Genomic DNA, 21,464 nt, shown 5'->3' with positions numbered 1-21,464 from the left:
ATATATTTAAAAAGCAGGTCTCATTAAGAGTGTGTGATTAACAGAAGCAATGCCTGTCCTCTCAACCTCACCTGGCTCTGAGCACCTCAGCTGTGTCCAGCTGGAATTCTGCAGGCCACAGCCCTAAAAGCTCCCCCTGTGAGGGAGCAAAGTGCACAGAACTTCTGTAAAATACTATTTTGGTGGGTAGGGGCATTCTAGAAAATGTCTTGTCATTTGTTGCTTCTAATCTGGTGAAAATATTTCCCACAGTCTCTCCTGAGAGAAGTGGAGAGCAGCAAGAAGTTGATGGAGGATGAGCTCCAGAGGCTGAACCAAGTTAGTGAAGGGATTTCTGGGGTGTTTGGGGTGGTTTTGGGGTTGGCAGCTGAGGGGGATGTGGTGTGTTCATCAGAAGTTCTGGGTGTTTGCAGAAAGCGCTGGGGTTCCTGTCAGAGAACCGGACCCTGCACAGCAAACTGCAGATGGCCGAGGTGGTGCAGAGACAGGCTCACAGCGCAGAGCAGGACTACGAGGAAGTGATCCACCTGCTGGAGGCTGAAATTGCAGAACTGAAGATGCAGCTGGCAGGGAAAAAAGCAAAGCATGTCTCTGAAATAGAGGTAACGCAACCCCTCGGTCTGGGGAAAAACCCACAACCCCTCAGACTCTCCTTCTGTGGGCTCAGAGAGTCATGGAATGATCTGGGCCAGAAGGGACCTTAAAGCCCATCTCATTCCACCTCCCTGCCATGGGCAGGGACACCTTCCACTGTCCCAGGTTGTTCCATGTCCCATCCAACCTGGCCTTGGACACTTCCAGGGATCCAGGGGTAGCCACAGCTAAGGCTACCCTCCTTGAATTTACAGAGGAGAAAATGAAACAGCACATAGATCATCTGCTGTGTGGGACCACAAGGCCAGCAGAGTCTCTGGATCTGTTATAATTTGCATAACTTCCACTGTCCCTTCCCAAAGGACACTGCTTTTGCTTTTTGTAGCAAATGTCACAAACTGTTGTTTCCAAAAGCTAAGGCTGGAGCATCACCACCACCTTTCTCCTCCTCTTGTGTCCCTGCCTCAGGAGGACATCCTGGAGCTGAAGAGGCAGCTGTCCCTGGCTGATGGCCAGCTACGAAAATCCGAAGTGTCACGGAAACGCCTGGAGATCTGCAATAGGAAGCTGCTCCTGTTTGTGCAGGTGAGGTGTGGAACTGCCCCAGTGCTGCAGCATCACCACGGCCTCTTTCCTTCAGGGTGGTTTTGCAAGTCCAATCAACTTCCTGCTCCATAAGCAAGAGAGGGTTTTTTTCCTGTCTCACCCAAAAAAGTCACTGTCTGTTGATTAGGAGGAAGCAGGGAATGAACTCAGATCTCCTTATATCCCTGGGAGCGATGCAAACTCCGTGGTGCAGGTTTTGCTGGTGGCTCTGCTCTGCCTGGCTCCCTCTGCTGAGGCTGCTCCAGGAACTTTGCTGTCAAAATCATCCCTGCTCACCTTCCCTTGCTTTAGCTGAGGGTTGCTTCTCTATAAATAGGAGCCTGGAGAGTGGCCTTGCTCTTCCAGTGCTTTTTCCTCCCTGAATTTCCTGCAAAATCTCACAGCTTAGTCTTTCAATTGGCAGTTTTTCCACTTCATTCCCCGTATTGGGAACACCAGTATGTGTACCTAATAAACTGGCCAGCATGGGAAGGATTAGTACTCAGGGTATCTGCTTTGGCTACTGGTGTCCCAAGAACTCTTGAAATCAAGCAGAAGCAGTGGAGCAAAAGGAAATGTAGACACGGTGTCCTCTGCCCCAGAGAAGGAAGAATTAAATGCCCCCAGAGCTTCAGTACTATGTGCTAGAGCCTGTGCAGTTTGGGGTCAGATTTTGGAATATATCTCACTTGACCCCAGGGTCAAACATCACAGGATTTTGAGCACTGGAGCAAAATATCTTCCTTTTTTCTCCACCCCTCAGTAGTGTTGGAGAAGTGCATGGTAATGAGAGCTTACACGTGCAGCTCCAGGAGCCAGGGCTTGCTGGCAGCAATGATCACTGAAATGCAGCCTGCAAAATTATTCCTTGGAAGAGGATTTTTGTGTTGCATTTCATATATTTTAGCAGCAGTATTAAAATGCAGAATTCAGATGTGTCTGTAGATTCATGAATACTGCCTGAGCTGAAAAAGGCCTTGAGATATTCGCTTCAAGGGCAATGAATAAGCAGAAGCTGATTACTGTCATATTAAATCTGATCATCAGGAAAAACCCATGGGGCTTGTTCTCAGGAATTATTCATTCCTCCAAGTTTGAAACCTTTATCTTTTTTTCTTTTTGTTTTTCTTTTTGTTTTTGTTTTGCTTTTTCTGTTGCATGACAGAACATTCACAAGGTCCTGAGCACACACAGTCATTTGCCAGATGAGAAAAGGTAGGAGATGGCTTCTGGGAACGTTGAACAGCAACATGAAATGTCCTTTTCTGACATTTCTCAGGGGAAGGTGCTTCACACGTAACCTACCCAGAGTTTCTAAACATACTTTCACTTTGGAAGTGAAACCATGGGAGAAAGATGATCTGAGGCTGCTGGTGGGTTGGTGTTGGGGGATTTTGGCCTCTGTTCAGGCTTTTTTTGGGAGCGAGTAGCTGAAACTCGGCTCGGGTTAAATTGCTCTTGTCAGCAGAGACCCCAGGCAGGTTTCAGAGCAGCAGAATTTTGACCCACCTGATTTTCCAAACATAAACTGGGTTTTGGCTCCAGGACCACATCCTTTTTTATCAGCAGTTAGAGTAGATAGAGTGTAAGCAAGGAGCTCTCAAGACTCTCAGCTGCATGAAAGGCTGCAGAAATAGAGCTCAGGCTTCTGGACTCCCCTCCAACCTGAGCCTATCTCCTGCCACTTGGGCAAAAATGTATCACAACTCTGTGTGTGTTTTTGACTGATTAAATCATTGAAAAATGGTTGTCCCATCAATAATGACCAGTCCCTTTAAAGACCAGTTTTTAAGAGGGAAGGAAATCAGTTTTTAAGTTTCCAAGCTGGTTATTTCTAATATAATGCAGGGGAAATGCTTTTGACAAATTCTAAAGAATACTTTGCTATTTGTCTGTAACAAAGCAATGCAAGTGTGTCTAACAGACACTTAAATGCAGAGGGATGGATATGCAACCCCCCAAACATGCAGAATTTATGTAGCACATCCTTCCTGAGAGGCTGGCCAGGATTGTCAATGACCATTCTCTGACAGAAGTATTGATGGCACTTTCCGTATTTATAAGCGTCAACCATGAAACAGAAGAGGATAAAACAGATGCAGTCTCAGACACATCTCTTCCATCTTCAGATCTTGTTGACCTTTTGCTATCAGAAGCTAAAGAACTGTTAGCACCAATGCTCTCCAGCAAGGACGGTAAGCACTAAATTAACCAGAGAAAGCTGAATCCCAGCAAGTCTTAGGGATTTCTGTCAGTGTTATTGACAGTTTCCAGCACTTCCCTTGTTTTTCCATACCAGTTGAGCCTCCCTGATTCTCTCATGCTCACTGAGATGTAATTGCCCTCCCTATATCCATGTGACTCATCTTTGAATCTGCAATGCAGACTCGCAGGGTATGGAGTCAAAGACTTGTGCCCAGGGCCAAAGGAAAGGTGTTTATCCAGGGAAAAAAAACAGGCAGGAGGATGGTTTCACAGAATCATTGAAATGCTGCTTGAAAGGGACTGCTGGAGACCGGATCTTCTGCTCCAGGTAGGGCTGTCCCAGTAGAGGGGATCTGCAGTGGGTTTAGCCAGCCAGGATGGAGATCCACAGCCTTCCTGGATGGTGTTCCCTCACTGCTCTGTGACAAGGACCTTCCCAGCACCCAGGGCAGCCCCCAGGGGCAGCCTGTGGCAACTGCCCCCGGTTACACTGGCTGCACTGCTCAGCTCCAGCATCCTTTAATTGCCCCTGACACAGCAGTGGGGGTTGTGAAGTTGCCTCTTGGCCTCTTCTTTGCCAGGCTAAATAAGCCCAGCTCCCTCATCCCTCCCCAGCCTCTCCCTGCAGGCCTGGGGTTCCTGCTGGACCCTGTCCAGCTTCCCAACAGCTTTAAACCCAGGATCCAAACTTTCCTTACACCATTCAGGTACAGCTACAGCAATGCTGAGCAGAACAGAGCAGTCATCTCCTCATTTCCTTGGAGTAAAAACCAGCCATGCTCCTTTTTCCTCACATCTGTGAGAAAATCAGGGAACAGACATCTAGCTCTATGGGAGTCTGGATTAACTTTCCCAGTCTGGGACTCTGAGCTGGTCCATGAGCCATAAACGTTTCTTGGTGGCAGTTATTTGACTCTTCCCACACAAAATGAGAGTCTGAGCTCCTCAGTGTCACATTCAGGTGAATGCACAGCCCCAAACAGGTGCTATTCACCAGCTCAGTGTGGCCACAGCCCAGCACTGGCTTTGTCTCAAAGCACAAGACACAAAGGAAATAATTGCAGCCTTTCAGGAGCACCTCTGGTTTACGAGCACTGTCAGCATTTTCTGAGCTCCTGCCCCATTTAAATGTGCATTATCATAATGCAGCAGCATTGGGCATGTTCTCTGCACTAACACTTGGCTCTGTGCTTCCATCTGCAGCTCTGCCATGGGACAGGGACCAGTGCCTGCCTGCTGAAGGAATCCCAAATTACAAGGAGTAGGTGTCAAAACTGCTGTGGTCTGTAATTTGGACAACACAGATACTAAAAATTCCTGTTTGTTTTGTTGGGTTTTTTTTAACTGAAACTGTTGCTTGACAATTTTTGATCAGACAGTCTAGGAGAGGCCTCCAGATGGCCATGACAGAGAAATACTGTGAATTTCCTAGACAGAAAGAGACTTCTGCCCTGTAAGGTGTGAATTCCTGGATTTCTCTTTTGCGTTACAAAATGCTGGTTTTCCTCTGGGCCAGATGGGAATTTGTGGTTCTGTGGCTTGTCTAGCTGCCATTTTTATAGTGCACCCTGTGTAAGGGAAAAAGCATCACTGAATATGTTAATCTTTCATGCTGTGATATCGAGATGCTGTGAAGCTCCAGACAGGGAGAGCAGGATGATATGGCCTTGTTTGGACCTGAAACTGTTAAATTTCCCTGAAACCTCTTAAATGCCTTATGTTTAACAGAGCCATTTCCTAAAGTTATCTGAAAGGGCACTTTGAGACCTAAATATCTCTTACCACTTTCTTAGCTTAACTCAACATGAAGATCTGCCAGCACAGTTTTTTGTTTAGGTACAAAGTACCCATTTGCAAATGATAATTTCAAGGTTATGAAAAGCGTTTTCAGACAAAACAGGCAGCCTGCACAGTCTAACCAGGCAAGATCTGTGGCTTCCTCTTTTTTCCTAAATAACGAGTGCTGTCTTCACATTATCCTCTGTGTCCTTCTCCCGAACTACCTAAGGCATATTTCTCCTTTTCAGCCACCTTCATCAGAAGACCACGTGGCCCCCTCCTGCAGGCCAGACCAAGAGTGACCAACCACAGTCACCAAGCCCAACAGAACTGCCTAAGAAGCCAACATAAATATCCCATGGCTTGGTGGTGCTCCCAACCACGGCCACCCATGCCATGGGAGAAGGGAAAGACACCCCCAGGCACCTCAGCTTCCAGGCCAAGCAGACTGAGAACAAGCTTTCCAACACAAGACTAATTCTTCCTAACTATCCAAGACTTTTTCAGCCGCCTGCCCTGCATGTCTACCTCTGAGTTACCATACAAGGCTTTTTGCTCACGGTTTTGCAGCTTTATAGGAAAAATATTCTCAAGAGGCTACAGAGGCCTGGATTTCAGTGGCAGCCTTTTAGAGCTTGTATTCTGGGTAGCATGAATGTACCTGAGGGACTCAGGGGTCTCCAACAGATCCCTTTTGGTATTCCAGATGAAAAACCAAAGTCTATTTAGTGGCTGTAATCAAAGCAGCTTAATCCGTAGTGTCCTAGCTGTCTTGGGGTAGGTAATTCTCTTTTTATTCTTTTTGTATAGCTTATCCCAGCTGCAGTGCTTGAAGGGGGAAGCAGCACCTCAGGCAGTTGTTGGCCAGAGTGCAGGACAGCCAGCAGGGTGCTCCAGTCACAGCGTGGACACCGAGCCCTCCCTGGAACGTGGGGCAGGACATGGTGGGCATAGTGAACATAGCTCAGGAAAGGTCCTTGGTGTCACTGGGAAATGAGATCCACACGGTGCAAGACTGAGACAGCAATGAATGGGGATCGGATCTGAGATGGGCAGAGGTCTGGAAAATAAAATGGAAACGCTCCTCACAAGGAGTTTGCTCTCTGGGTTCTGATTGCAGCTGCTGCGTTCAGCGTCTCACAGACAAAGACACAGCTTGAGACCATTTTTCCTCCCTCTTATTTTGGCAGCTCCTGGGGTGATGCATTGAGAAGGTGCAGGAAAATGGGGTACAATCTGGCTTTTACAAATAATTTGTTAAGATTACTTCAAATCTTCTTTGTGAGGGTTCAAAGCGTGTGGATCCTTTACTGTCTAAATTAAAGGCTTAGGAAAAATCATGACCCTCACCAGTATCTCTTGCACTCGAGGTATCACTGCACTGCTAAACCAGCAACTGTGTGGTGGAATATATCACATAAATAACCAGTCTGAAATTTTGGGTAAACTTAATTTCATAGCTTGGGGTAAATTAAATCTTGGAGTGCATACCTCAGAATATAAATTAAAGGACTTCTTTTAAAAGGAGATATACTTTTGGACTGCTTACAAGGAAAATTCCCAGGAAGAAGAAAATATTCATCTTGGGATACCCTGTGTTTAATAGCTCATTCCCCAGTGCTCTCTGCTGTGATGGAATGATAGCAAATCCTGGTGTTACCTGTGGGTTTGGCCCTAGAGCTCTGTTCTCATCTCCTGTATTACACAGACAGGAGGTACACAAAGCAAAATCCAGTATCTCCAGTCTGGTGTACCCTGACTCTGGAAAAACACCTCCAGTTCCCCTGGGGTTACCCAGCAGATCCCAATCTGCTCCTGGCAGATGCTTTTCTCCAAAAGCATTTGGCTGGAGGTGGCATCCTAGGGAGATGTCTCCAGCCACTGCTTGTCACACTTGTCAGGGAACAGCACAAACAGGATTTAGTGAAGGAGCAGGTCTTGGGCTGTGTTATTTCATATACCCCATACCACTTGAGACACTTGGGAGAAAAGGGGAAAGTTATGGGGAAAACACACCTGTTTAGGTTGCACTTAATCAGCTAGAAAATCAACAATCTGTTGTGGAAATCAACACAAGTTTCAACACCACCTCTGACAATCATGGAATACTTTTCTCAAAATCCAAGTATTGAGTTCCACCTCCTTGAGTGCTGGAAAGGCACAGACCACTGACCCAGCAGGGGCCAGTCATATGGTCTGAAAGGGAAATCCTTGATGCTGCTTTCACAGTCTGTATTATTCAATAGATCACTATTTTAACGTCCCAAGAAAGGAGATTTTTGTATTAGAGCATCACAGTGGGTGAGGGTTTGGATGAGATAAGCATTGTGCAGTTGGTGCTGGCACCTGGCAAGGGGTGGAAACAAGGGGATGCTGTCCCAAGTATTTGGGGCCTCCTGAGCTGTCTGTTTCCAAAAGAGCTGTGAAGTTCTTAACCTTTTAAATAGCCCAAATAGCTCTTTCCTCTCAGCTTACTGGCAGCCCCTCTGGAAAGGAAATCCTCCATGTTCCCATCAGCCACTGGAGAGCCTCACATCAAACAAGGATCAAGCACTGCATGCTTCCCAAAGCTTTCATGTTTCTCAGCTGATGTCCAATATTTCCTTTGAATTTACCATATTCCTTTTGCCTTTGCTCCGAGCCCAGCAGACTTTCCTCTCTCTGTGAACCCCGTTGTTCCTAACGCCACCTCTGCTAAGCTCTGATGAGAGCTGTGCTCCTGGAGGTGATGCTGATTTTGGTGACCCAGAATAACAAACCTGTGTCAGGCTTTACTCCCAGGCAAGGGGAATCAGGCAGAACTCAGCAAGGCAAGGGGTGACATCTCCTCAGAGAGCTACCGAGAAGCATAAGGGGAAATGCGTGAAGGAACAAACAGCACAGAAAGAGAAGTTATTTAAATAGAATGTTCTTCATTCACACAAAGCCTGTCTAGCACTCTGCAAGAGAGCTGAATTCTGGATTAATTTGCAATACTTTTGGCTTGCTTGTTAGGTTGTGGAGATGTGCTGCTGTCGCAATGTGCTGTGTTTGTCTCAGAGAATCTGCCTCAAAGGGTATCAGAATGACTGCACAGAAATGAGGAGGAGTATTTGTGATAAAAATGAGACCTGAATGATATTAGATCTTCCTGAGTGGCCAGATCCTAAGGGGATCTTATATGAAAGATGGAGGGGGATTGCTACAAGTGCATGTACTAACAGGACAAAGGAGAACTCTTCACACTGACAGAGAGTAGGTTTAGATTAGGTATCAGGAAAAACTTCCCTATGAGGGTGGTGAGGCTCTGGCATAGAGAAGCTGTGGCTGCCCCTGGATCCCTGGAAGTGTCCAAGGCCAGGCTGGACGGGGCTTGGAGCAAACTGGGATAGTGGAAGGTGTCCCTGCCCATGGCAGGGGATGGAATGTGATGGGCTTTAAGGTCCCTTCCAACCCAAACCATTCTGTGTTGCCATGATTCTATGATAGACTGGAATATGGTGAATATTTTAGTAGCCAAAATGCAGAGAGACACCCTAAAAACAGAGCATGTCAACACACTGCAGGTGAAAAACTCAGAACTCAAAAAGATGCATTTAAAGAGCATCAGTGGGATCAGCTGTTGAGCTGGAAGCTTTGGGGGTTAAATATCACTGATGGGATGGGCTTCGTTTCTATTTCTCTTATGCAAAGCAGAAATTCAGTTCTTAGCTGCTGGTGGGTCAGAGGGTGGGAGACCCCTCTGCCTCACAAAATAAACCAAACCAAGATTGGGGTATCTATTTTAAAAGCTGCGGAAGCAGAGAAGGCAGGGCAGGGAGCCACCTCGGCATTACCTCGGAAGGTGAATGTAGCAGGGCCATTAGCACATTGTTCATCTGCAGTCCCACGGGGAAAGGAACACAATCTCAGTTTACTGGTCTCTAGTTTCATCCCTGCCACTGATCTCTGCCATCTCGCTGTGTGACCTTGGGCAGCACATTTCATCTCAGTTTTGCACCAAATAACAAACGGGACTGAGAGTGGTATGGGGAAGACAAAGCCCTTATATTGGAGCAACCTCCTGGCACAAGAGGGTCTGTGAGTGCTGTGGGGTTGGATACTGCTGGTCTGTTTACAGTGAGGAAAGCCTCAATATTTCTTTCAACTTTTTCTGGATCTCAGAATAGCAGATCCAGCTTTTGCTCAGCTCTGGTGAAACACAGTAAGAAGAAGTGCTTAAAAGGTGTCTTTAGTGATGTGTGGAGGTAGCAGAGATAAGCTCCAGCCCAGAACAGTGCAGTGGAGTAGGCTGGTGTGTCTATCCCTGTGTGTGGAGCCTCTTCTTTCTCTCAGCTCCACTCAGTGACACCTGGACTGAAGCCCAGGTTTAAAGAGTGGAATATACCTTCACACTGCTTTAAATGGGGCTTCGAAAGGCAGGTGAACTTTACTGCTGAATTTTTAAAGCAAGCCTTTAATGTTTAAACAGTGCTGATTTTCTAAGGGCTGTTGTACACTTGTGGCAGAGGGCTGGACAGCACCTCCTCAGCATGACACTGCAGAAAGGGCTGGGCTGGCGGTGTGAAACTCCCCTTCCCTTCCCTTCCCTTCCCTTCCCTTCCCTTCCCTTCCCTTCCCTTCCCTTCCCTTCCCTTCCCTTCCCTTCCCTTCCCTTCCCTTCCCTTCCCTTCCCTTCCCTTCCCTTCCCTTCCCTTCCCTTCCCTTCCCTTCCCTTCCCTTCCCTTCCCTTCCCTTCCCTTCCCTTCCCTTCCCTTCCCTTCATCTTTCCCCTGCTCAGGGCCAAGTCCACCCCAGCACCACCATGACAAACACTGAATTTTCTGGCCTCACTGACTGCAGTTTTGTCACAAACCTCCTTTGCAACTTCTTTCATAACAAGATAAATAGGAATAACTATACCATGAACAATCCCTACCCTGCACGTGATGAGCCAATGCACTTGAATTGCTGTTGATTTTTTTTTTTTAATTTATGCCACCAGATGAGGCATAGAAGTTGTGACAAAAGCAGAATTTGAAGTTCAGTGCCCTTGCAATGGGGGAAGTGGAGGCTGAATGATATCTCCAGACCAGATGTCCTTCCTGGAAGACATTCTCCTTTCTAACTGCAGGAGTTCCTGGGCTGGGCTGCTGAGGGGTGAGAATTTCTTTCTGAGGAGCTCCCATGAGAAAAAAACTGAGGGTCAGTGCCAGCCCTTGAGGCAAACACCCAGTCCTGGTAGGTGGAAGGACAGTCAGGACCCTTGGGAATGCCCCAGAGAGTTGGCCCAGTGTCAGGGGAAAATGCCAAGGTGACCTTCTGGTAGCAGGAGAAAACAAGTGATGGAAAATGGGAATTATAGTCAGGGCTGCACAGCAGAGAAAAGGATCAGTTGGGACTCACCAAAATCTCATCCAGCTTTTATGACATGAACAAAAGGGAAACCACCACAACTAGAGCATAAAGTAGTTACAAGCTGGTGTAAATTCTGTAGCAAGAAGATGGAAATAGTGTTTATTTTTTCTTCTGTTTTCTTCTGAGGAAATTTAGCAGTAAATGAGGAACAGAAAGTTGCATTGTGATGGGAAACTCAGAATATTAATTTATAAATAAATACATTTTGTTTTTATTCTGAATATATATTTATAAAAAAAATAGATGTTGCAAGCCTTGAGTAACTTTGTGGCTTTTGATGCCAAGTCGTGCTGTAAAGGTCTTTAGGAAAAGTGCTCTGACTCTGTGGGCTGCAGCCTTGGGAGCTCTGACATTTGATGGTCTGGGGGCTGGTTGTTTTTGAGCAGTGTCAGGCTGGTCTCCTCAGTCTGAGACAGCAGAACATTTCAAGAAATATTGCTGATCAGAAATAGCACTGCAGCTTCCTGAAATGCCTGCTCAGATAAGGGGACAGTCCACAACTGGAAGTGATAAGCAGGCAGGAAAAGACAAAGCGGCAGTAAATGTGATGTTACTTCAATACCAGCAGGCAAAGGGGCAGCTGGGCCTTAGGGAGAACCTGAAAGGAGGCTCTGAAGGTGCAAAACATTCTCCTGCCAATCTCCCACATCCCTCTCCTCCACCACTCTTGGTGCCACACACCCCCCTGCCCCAGAACCAGCTGCTCAGCCACTCTGATACCCCAAAGTTGACAGTGTTGGCATCATTTGCTCCATAGAGCCACTGCACCAAGGACTGTCACTGGATGGTGACAACTCCCCAGCACATGGCCTGACAAACAGGGGCCACTCACCCTGAGCTGCAAAGCCCCACAAGATTCACCAAGCACTGCACAGATTTTCAGAGCTGGTGGGAGAGGGGGAAGCTGAGAGGTGAGGAAGACTTCCAGTGTCACTTGGCTGGGTGATCCCCTTGTACCTCATTAGAGAGTACAGTTTGGGGAGTATTTACTCAAGGTGTGGTTCACAGGTGTGTAAGAAGTCACATAATAAATCAAACAATACAGTGCAGTGATAGAGTTAAGGGTTGGGGTGAGTGAGTCCCTCGTGAAGGGCTGATCCACCCTGGGATGAGCAGGATTTGATTGTGTTTGGGAGCTGTGGCTCTGCCTCTTCCAGCCCCGACCCGAGAAGGTTCCTCCTCCTCAGGGGCAGGTGCCAGTTTGGGGAGAGTCATAGAAACATGGAATATTGTGAGCTGAAAGGGTCCCATCAGGATCATCAGGTTGAACTCCTGGCCCTGCACAGGACACCCAACAATCCTACCCAGTACCAGAGATCACTGTCCAAACACTCCTTGAGCTCTGGCAGGGTTGTTGCTGTGACCACTGTGGGATGGGGTGAGCTCATCTCCACACACACCCCTCGTTATTCTCCCTTTCTGCTCACATGAGACCTCACCTGGAGACGTGTCTGGGTCTGGAGTCCTCAGCACAGGATGGACATGGAGCTTCTGGAGCGAGTCCAGATGAGGCAGGGAGATGATCAGAGGGATGGAGTAGTTCTGCTGTGGGGACAGCCTGAGAGAACTGGGAGTGTTCACCTGGAGAAGGCTCCGCGGAGACTTCCCTTCCAGTGCCTAGAAGGGCTCCAGGAGAACTGGAGAGAGAGCTGGGACACGGGATGGGATGGGATGACAGGACAAGAGGGAATGGCTTCCCACTGCCAGAGGACAGCGTTAGGTGGGGTATGGGACAGGAATCTCCCCCTCACGGCCGGGGCCCACCCGCCCCTCAGCGAGATGGCGGCGGGAGCGCGCGGGGGGGGCGGCACGTGCGGGGGGCGGGGCCTGGCTGCGCCCCCCGCAGCACAATGGACAGCGCCCTGCGGGGGCGGGGCCAGGGCGGGGCCGGCGGAGGGGCGGGGCCGCCGCAGCCGCGGGAGCCGCCGAGAGCGGGATGGGTCCGGCCGGGCTGCGCCGCGCCCGCGGTGAGGGGGAGCGGGACGGGCGGGAGGGGAGCTGGCATCGGGAATATGGGTGTGGGATACGGGAGGCGGCCGCGGTGGGCAAGGCTCTCCGGTGGTCCCTTGAGGCCGCCGTGTGAGGGAGAGCCGGGGGCGGGGGGGTGTGAGGGGTGTGAGGCTTTTCCTGCCTCGTGTGCCCGGGCCCGTCGTGAGGCGGCAGAGCGGGGGCGCCGGGTGGGTGTGCGGCGCCGGGAGCCGCGCTCCTTCAGCCCCGAGAAGCTAGAGTGAAATTTTAGTCATAATCCTGTGGGATCAGGGAGGGAGCCGGTGAAGACCCGGGCGGTGGGCTCGGAGTGTCGCGGGATCCCTTCAGGTGTAAGGACAAAATACAGCGGTTCTAAAGTTGTCAGGTTCGTGGGGGGAGTGGGACGGACGCCGGCTGAGGGGCGGGCGGGGTTCGCTCCGGCTGGGCTGAGCCATGGAGGGGGCTGCGAGTGCGACCCCGGCACCAGCCCCGAGCAGCTCCAGAGAGCCGGGCACGCCGAGCTCCCCGCGGGCTCGGGGTCCAACAAATCTACCCTGAAACTCGCCCTGAAGTATTTATTAACTGAAAGGGTGATCCTGAGCAATGGCTGTTAAATGCATTGATGGGTTTAACAGGTAGCCCAGAGAAGCTGTGGCTGCCCCATCCCTGGAAGTGTCCAAGGCCAGGCTGGACTGGGCTTGGAGCAGCCTGGGCTAGTGGGGCTAGAGCTAGCCCATAGCAGGGGCTAGAACGAGATGGGCTTTAAGGTCCCTTCCAAACCATTCTGTGATTCCATGTTTTCAAGTCAGCTTGACTAGGTGAACCGAGTGTATTCTCTGGGTCGCTTGGCTTAACTCCTCCAAGCAGTAAAATTGGTCTATAGATGGTGAGAAGGTGCTTGATGTGTTGATGGCACCACTTATCTGGTGGGGCTGATGACAGTCAGCCTCTGTTCAAAGAAAATACAGCTGCAAATTTCATTCAAGGCAGACTGAAACAGTTTGCTGGTGCTTTGATGTACTGTCGAGTGAGCTGCTGCCTGGGTCTACTCTTGATTTACACGTTAAACAGAAGCATGGGTTCCTTGGCAGAACAAAGATATGAACTTGTTGAAGTGGGTCCAGAGGAGGGCACAGAGACACCCCAAGGGCTGGAGCCCCTCTGGAGCTAGGCTGGGAGAGCTGGGGGTGCTCACCTGGAGAGGAGAAGGCTCCAGGGACACCCCAGAGCCCCTTCCAGGGCCTAAAGGGGCTCCAGGAGAGCTGCAGAGGGACTTGGGACAAGGGATGGAGGGATGTCAGGCTCTGGCACAGGTTGCCCAGAGCAGCTGTGGCTGCCCCATCCCTGGCAATGTTCAAGGCCATGTAAATGGGGCTTGGAGCAGCCTGGGATAGGGGAAGGTGTCCCTGTCCATTTCAAGGGGGGGAAGCAGGGGCTTTAAAGTCCCTTCGAGTCCAGACCATTCCAGGATTCTGTGTCTCTTATTTTTAAATTGTGTTTGAGAACTGAACTGTTTCCTACACTGTGGATGGATAAATCGATGTGGTATGACTTCCTGTGGAGTAGTAAGGTGAGGAATGGGGGGGGTTTACTTCAGGAATGCTTATCTCCTGCTGCAGGCTCGCAAATATCAGGGAGTTAATGTATTGCTGTGCATAAAAGTTCTGTGGTGCTTGTTTGGTGAGAAAATTACCTTATGAGATGGATGTGTGGAAATATTGGACATGGAGCTTGTTGTGATACGCACATGGAAGAGAAACAGCTCTGAGAGCAGAGTGCTGGACACTGTTCCGTTTCCTTCTTCCCCTCAGCCAAAAAGACTGTTCCTTATTGTGTGGTCAGGAATGTTTAAATGTTGTTGTTTGGGTGTTGGTGTTGCTTGTCTTTGGATTTGATCCATGCCAAGACTGCAGGTACTTCTGCCAGGTGTAGGAATGACCTGCACCCTCTGTGCTGCTTCACCTGCTCCAGAGGTGTTTCTCAGGGGGCAAAATCAAGTCCTGCCTGAGCAATGTCTGCTTCTAAAAAATGGTAAAGGTTTATTGTGGCACCGTTCTGCCTTGAGGCTTCCTTATATCAAGCTTCAAAAGACTTGTTCTTAAGTTCTTAGGTGAAAAAGCTCTAATAAATATCCTGCAGCTTGGTACTGTGTTATTATTCTGTGTGTAAAACATCAATTACAATATCTCCCTAAGTGAAAGGTGCCCCAGGCAGAGGAAATGTCACACACCTTTCTCTCCACCTTTCTCTAGAAGGCAGGAGGAAAGAATGCAGCCCTGTGGAGTCTCCCTTTTCTAACTGGAAATATCAGCCTAGCTGGGTGCCACAGCTGGCTTTCACGTGGTGTAATGGTATTTGAGGAAGTCAAGAATCCTGCTATTTTCAGCAGTTCTTTGTCAAAAACAAAACAAAAAAACCTGCTTAGTTCTCTTCAAGATGAAAAGCAGCCACCACAGGTGGGAGAAGTTAATAAAGTCACTTGCTGCCAGTTCCACGTCCAACAGGCAGCTCCAGTGTGGAAGGAGCTGACTGAGCTCTGTGCCTGGGAGAGAAGCAGGGGTAGGGGGTTTGATGCAGGGATTTCTGTATAGTTAATCTATACACTCAGTTTCTGATTTCCGACCATCTGGCTGAATTCTGTCGAGTAAGCTGCTCCTACAAATAGTAGAATAGAAGTCAAGCATATGGAAAATCCCTCAGGTGCACAGTGGCTGATTCTAGATGAGAAGGGAACACACAGTTAATGTCACTGCCTGTCCCTTTGCTGTGTGTGGTGATGTGTGTTCCTCATGGGAGCCCTCACAGGCCTGCCTTCTGTGTTGGGGGAGCTTCGGGTGCACGACTGTTTCTTCAGAATCCACATCTCTGGAATGCTCCCAGAGCTACAGCAAATGCCATCAGGGCTCCATATCCCTCCTCTTCCCTGGAACACCCAGCAGGTGGATCTTGAGCTTGTAATGAGCTCTCTGCTTGGTTCAGAGAGGAGCTGCTGTGTGGGCTGGAGCAGAAGGGGTGCCCAGGGAGCTGAGGCTCTCAGGGCTCGGTGCTGTTGTCACAGTGTGTCACAGGATGCTTTGTGGAATGTGGTGACTGTTGCTGTTTTCCTCTTTCAGGTGTGCAAGAATTGAAATACTTTTAATATCTGCTTGAGATAGTTGTTAGTTTTGCAGATTTGCTGCTTCAATACATTAACAACTCCAACTTCCGGGCTTTTATCAACTACTCTGGGCTTGGCCAGCTGGAATTGAGCCTCTTTCTGGGTGTTTCCCCATGGATGCTCCAGGTGTGCCTCCACCTGTCGATTGGGATTTCTAAGGTCATGCTGCAGTTCAATAGGTCACTGCTCTTCACCTGAGCTGTCTTTCCTGATATGTTTTTTTAGCCAGATGCTAATAGGAAGTCGAGCAGGGAGCTTGTGCCACTGTGTAGAGCTGGATGGGTGTTAGAGGAACAGACATACTCTCTGGTTAGGTGGTTTCTTTCTGGTACTTGAACACACCTGTTTATAATTTGGGTGGAACACAAGATGACTTTAAAAACACATCTGTCTTTGATGCTAAAGCCCTGGGAAGATGCACGTCTTGAGCCCAGATGCCCATTGGTAACACCTGAGACTCTGTCCTTACCTGTGCTAATCATCATCTTTAGCCAAATGTGTCAAGTAGCCACCTTTCACTGCCTTTTCTGATGTTTTTTTCTCTTTTTTACAGGACTTATAGCAGGTGTCCCTGTTGCTTTGAGAAGCACAATGACCATCTCACAGCTCTGTTTGGAGGAGAGGGTGTAGAAGGTCTGCTGCCACTGCATTCTCCCGAGGTATGAAAGATTTCTAGAGCAGTTGTGAGTTATCAGCTGCCATTTTCCCACCGTTTCCTGTGGGTATAATAGTCACTGGCTCTTTTTCCCAGCCTTCCCTTAGCTGGGGAAGCACGGAGGCAATAAACCTGTGGCAGCTGGGTCCAGCAGCTGCCAGGGAGCAGCAGGTCTGTCCAGGCAGCTAAAGGCTGCTGAGCTACAGCTTGTGCCATCCCACTGTTCTGTGGTTGGTGCCTCTGTTTCTGGGCTGTGGGTGATTCTTGACTGAGTTCTGTTCTAGACTCTGTTCTGAGCCTTCCTGCTGTGGAGATCTCTCACCTTCTCCTGCAGAGGTGCAAGAAGTCCTGGTGTAGGAGGTGAGGTCAGAATAAGCAAGATCCCAGCTAAATGTACTTGAGGAGGCTTCTCCAGCTCTATTTGCACTCACGGGGAGGGTCCCCACCCAGCCTAATCATGTTACAGGTCGTGTTCCAAGGTGCCCTGTGCTTCTTGGCTCGGGTATCTGATACCTGATAGCAGCCCGGGCTTCCTGGGGTGTGCTTGTCCTGCTCCTCTCGCTGCACTCTGGGTTGGATGCTCTGCTGGTAGGTTTTTCCCTGCATTGACTGGCTTTTAGCACCATGAGACTGTGAGAGATCCAGCAAGTCCTGACTTTTGCTGCTGGGGTAATGTGATCCTCTGCAGAGAAACTGTCTGATTGCTGGACCCTATTTCTCCAAAAATCCCCCATTCTCAGGTACTCAAACTTTTAAAGTCCTTTCCCCCTTGCCCTTGCTTAGATTTTACAGTGTGATGGCATTTTGCAGTAATTTTTGAGGGAGAATCTATTGCCTATTCATATTTCACCTCCGGTTTTGGGCTGAAAATGTCAGGGATAAGTTGTCTGAGTGCTCTGACTCTTGAGTTCAACGCTACACTGCGTCATGTTGCCGAGGGCTGTGTCTGCTCAGCAGTGGAATTTGAGTGGGGTGGAATGAGCACAGTGCCTCCAACCAGCCATCCAGTCTTTTGTGTCCTGATATTCGTGGATGGTATTAGCAGGAGCAGTACAAAGGAATTCCTAAAGGAATTGCAGAAAGCACCCTAATAATGATTTGTGTAGCTCCCTTGAGATGCTGGTTACCGATGCATGTTTGAGGGTTAAAACCCGGGCAGGAGAGTCTGAGGGAGGAATCCTGATGAGGACAGTGAGAGGTGGCTGGGAGCAGGGAAATGCTGAGGACGGAATTGTTCCCATTGCCTGCAGTTCTTGCCTCAGTTCAGCTGGAACAGTCGGCATCCAGGCAGTGGGATGTGATTGCCAGCTTAGCATCAGGCATGTTCTTTCAGCATGCTGCTTCCTTTTCCTTCCTTTCAGTGAGCTAAAACAACTGAATCCTACTTTGTGCACAAAAGTATTTAAAACACTGAGCTATGGGAAGCTGTGGAAGCATTCAATGAGAAAGATTTTGCCCTAATGATTACAGATATAATGTAGGGAAGGGGGATATGGAGAAGAATTGCCATTTAAACTCTGCAAGGCTCCTAAGACAGGCTCCTTCTCCACAGTACGATTCATTCTGCCTTTACATCTCTGTTTTGTGCTTTAATTGTTGGGAGTTTTGTTGGAGCTCCAAGTTGAATTTACTGCAGTACTGCTGGGAAGCAGCACAGGATGCTGGAAACAGCAGTGGACTGGGACTGCAGAGACTTGTCTCTGCCACTTACTAGGCAAGATATTCTACCTAATAAATCTTCTCTCTATTTGTAAGGAAGAGTTACAACTTCTAGTAAAATCTGTAAAAACCACCTGTGTATTGCACTGCTTGGCATGGGGGATCTAAAATGTTCAAATTTTTCTCTATTACAGGTGTGTGGTAAAAATGGTGCAGAAATACCAGTCCCCAGTTCGAGTCTACAAATACCCTTTTGAGCTCGTCATGGCAGTGAGTAACACTCAGCATTTTCTCTGCTCCAGCTGCTGAGGGCCAGGGGGAGGTGGGGGACTGCAGGTTTGGCTGATGTCTGTCAGTCCTGCTGCAGGAGCAGAGCCTCAGCTCCCCTCCTTCAACTCTCCAAGAAAAATAAGGATCAGTATCTCAGCATTAAGAATGGCTTAGTGGTTAGAAGGGGGGGGGGGGAAGAAAAAAAAACATAAGAAAATCCAACCTTCTGTAATTATTCTTTGACCAGGAAGGCAAGAAAAAAATGACATTGTTAGGCAGGGTCAGTTTGTGGCCAGACACCTTCTTTGCCATATCACCAAATGCCACTCAATTCAAAATCTGTCCAGATGTGATCCCAATCAGCACTGTAGTATGGATATATCTACTGGATGCTGAATAATACTGAGCTTTTTGATTTGGTTAAAGGCTGGAAATCTTAGGGAAAGGTCTTCTGTGTTGTTCTTCTCCATCCACTCTGATTGAACTCTCAGGTGATCTCTTTCCAAATTTTGTGATTTCCACAAGGGGCTTGAGGGCTGTCGTTGAAGTTCATTTACTGGGGATGCAGAAGGCTGATGTTGACCATGGGAGCTGCTTTAGGCAGAGTTTCTCTCTGACATTCTGGGCTTTGTCACAATGAGGTGTGAGTCAGATACCCTTCTCAAAGGTTTGCTGTTGCATTTCAAGGCAGCATTTGGACATTTTTAGAGGAGCCTGCTTATGGAGTCTTGCAAGGTTTTGTTTTGCAATCTACTGGGCATTTCAGTCAGCTGAAGGGATCCCCAGACTTGGTGTTTGCCACTTTTACCTGCTGCTTCCTCCATTGCCTGTTCCCAGTTCCTTTAGTTTATGGGACTCTGGGAATGAAGATGGAAAGCTGCAGCCCTTGCAGACAGCTGATGTGATTCCCATGAATGGAAGGAAGAGCCTCTATTGAGTTCCTCTTGACAATGTTGCCTCTTCAAGATTCCTGAGAAATACATTCCTTACGATTTGTTTTGTCCAAAAGAGCCTCCAGTCTTTTATTTCAACAGTTAAAACTGGGGGAATCAGTTTGTTCCTCATTGTGAACAAGGGACCCCAAAAGTAGCAGCAGCTGAGAGTGGTTGCTGTTCACTTTGCTGTCTGATCATCCAGATGAACACTGCTTTTGCTGTCAGTTGAGCTCCTTCCCAAATGCACCCCCTTTTTTCCCAGTCTTACCCAGATTTGCCATGTCTAAACCAGTAACGTGCCACAGAATTGCCCTGACCAGTCTGGGGCCGATGTTTGTGGCAGTGAAGCTTTCCTGGCTGTGCTCTCTGCTCTCTCAGTGCATCCTACCTGAGAATAAGACACCAGCACCTGTGATGAAGATCTTGGGAGCCTTTGCTCCGTGCATACCTCTCCACATTTCTGTGGTTTCTTTTAGCAGGATAAAGCTACCACCAGATGCTCCTCAGTAGATTGGCTGCTAATTGAGGAGGGCTGCCTTGAGACAAATCCTTTGTAAGCTTGTTAGCACATGTCTAAAGGCCAGGGGCTGGTGGGCTTAATTTTGAAGTGGTTTAGTTTTATTTGCTTTCAGTTTTTCAGTATTACAGAACTTAAAATTCCCTGGGAATTGAGGGCTGGCATTGTAAATGTCATCCTTTAGTTGTTCAGCAAATCTTAGCAAAGTTGTTAGTTCTCTTTCCAATGAGCAGGTTCCTTTTCCAGGGTCACCCAGCAGACTGTGCTGTGGAGTAGGGAGCTGAATATAGACCCCTGAGCCCCCTCCTCCCCCACGATGTCCTGTGAAAATCCTGTGTTCCCAGCAGGATCTGCTGTTGTAGAGCAGCATTTCAGTCTTGTGGTGGTCCGTGCAGGCTGAGCTGGATGCAGACATGGTTACACCACAGTTGCTGTGTTCAGACGGAGGCTCCCGTTGGCGTGGAGGCAGCGCGGATCTCACGGATCTCACAGAGCTGTCGGGTACCAGCTGTCAGTTGCTGGAAGTTTTGCAGGGAAGAGTGGGTGTGCAGTGAAGCTGTTTTGCTCCTCAGCACGTGGCATCGCTCTTAATCTCCTTCACCATAAATCTGACAGCAGCTTCCTCAGCACTGAGATTCAGCTGCTTTCATCTTTTCCCTCAAATGCTGTGTGGGAACCTTTGGAGTGCTGAGGTCTCAGGCTGTGGTAGGAAAGCAGAGGATGCAGGGGTGACCCCAAGACACCCCTATATTTTACAGATCTTTGGGCACCCTTCAGTCTGATACACTTGTGCTTAATTCCTCACAGGGGAAGGTAATCCCTCACAACACAGCCTGAACAGAACACAGGAAGTAAATTGGGAAAAGTATTTTTCCCTCAGAACCTCCAGTGTTTGGACCCTACTATAGAAAGCAGTGGGTGTGCTTTGCTCATATAGGAGAGTTTGAGAAATAGGGTTGTCACAGCCAACTTTGGCAAGCAATTCCTTGCTTCCTGGCCTGGCTCACACAAGTGGTGTTTCCCTGGCCCTGTGTGGAGCCCACCCTCAGGAACAGGAGTTCTCCAAGGAGGAGAGACTTGTGGACTTGTGCAGAGGCCATGTGTGTGCCTGGGGCTTTGCTCCAGGGCTGAGCTGGGGCTTTTCCTGGTGATACCTTTGTTATTGTGTGTCAGGGTAATTCTCTCTGGATTTGCAGTCTGCCATTTGCTAATGCTCCTGCAGCTTGGGCTGGAGCATTTGCAGGCAGGAGATTTTACATGTATTCCAAGTCCTTGCAAGGACATTCCCCTCCTTGCTGTCTTTGCCAGTCCTGTGCATTTGAGGAAGTAAAAAGGAATCAGCTTAACAAGTCTTGTCATTTGGGAGTTCTGAATTTTTTCTTTTTTCTTGTCCTTACTTCTAAAAAAGATTTAAGCAAAGGGTGGTTTTTCCACACCTGCCCAAGGTCAGTGTAGTCATGTCCACCTGCTTTGTTCCTAACTTGGATTCACATTAATGGATCAAAAGTATTATGCTCTTCAAACACACATTCAGTGCCTGACACCTTCATGCCCTATACTTGAAACAAACCTTGCCTTCCATTATGCTTTGTTATCTTGTTGTGTTTTTCCTTTCTATTTTATCTTTTTGTCTGTGTCCTCTTTTAAATGGAGCTGTTCCTCCCATGGATTGTCCATGCCTCTCTGGGCCCCATCTTCCCTTCAATTAGATCAGTGGATTTAACATTGCATGTCTTCTAATTTTGTCTTATAGCCAAGAAAATT

At 48.4% G+C, this 21,464-nt stretch overlaps 2 protein-coding genes across 2 annotated transcripts in view; both read left to right on the top strand.

Annotated features, from left to right (window-relative positions):
• Positions 1–5,582, top strand: part of LOC131584615 (syntaxin-binding protein 4-like) — a 37,450-nt gene extending 31,868 nt beyond the window's left edge. Inside the window, exons 17-23 of the mRNA XM_058849948.1 lie at positions 253–318; positions 414–602; positions 1,063–1,179; positions 2,345–2,394; positions 3,244–3,374; positions 4,588–4,645; positions 5,412–5,582. Coding sequence (XP_058705931.1) covers positions 253–318; positions 414–602; positions 1,063–1,179; positions 2,345–2,394; positions 3,244–3,374; positions 4,588–4,645; positions 5,412–5,514 — 714 coding nt within the window. The 3' untranslated portion in view covers positions 5,515–5,582. The remainder of the gene's footprint in view (positions 1–252; positions 319–413; positions 603–1,062; positions 1,180–2,344; positions 2,395–3,243; positions 3,375–4,587; positions 4,646–5,411) is intronic.
• A 6,843-nt stretch (positions 5,583–12,425) lies between these two features.
• SEC14L5 (SEC14 like lipid binding 5) overlaps positions 12,426–21,464 on the top strand; it is a 40,329-nt gene continuing 31,290 nt past the window's right edge. Inside the window, exons 1-3 of the mRNA XM_058849640.1 lie at positions 12,426–12,506; positions 16,218–16,323; positions 18,173–18,248. Of these exons, the coding sequence (XP_058705623.1) occupies positions 18,186–18,248 (63 nt within the window). The 5' untranslated portion in view covers positions 12,426–12,506; positions 16,218–16,323; positions 18,173–18,185. The remainder of the gene's footprint in view (positions 12,507–16,217; positions 16,324–18,172; positions 18,249–21,464) is intronic.

The sequence above is a fragment of the Poecile atricapillus genome, chromosome 14 (genome assembly GCF_030490865.1).
Source record: "Poecile atricapillus isolate bPoeAtr1 chromosome 14, bPoeAtr1.hap1, whole genome shotgun sequence".
In the NCBI taxonomy this organism is placed as follows: domain Eukaryota; kingdom Metazoa; phylum Chordata; class Aves; order Passeriformes; family Paridae; genus Poecile; species Poecile atricapillus.
Note: the sequence above shows the minus strand (reverse complement) of the source record. Positions and strands in the feature narration are given on the sequence as shown.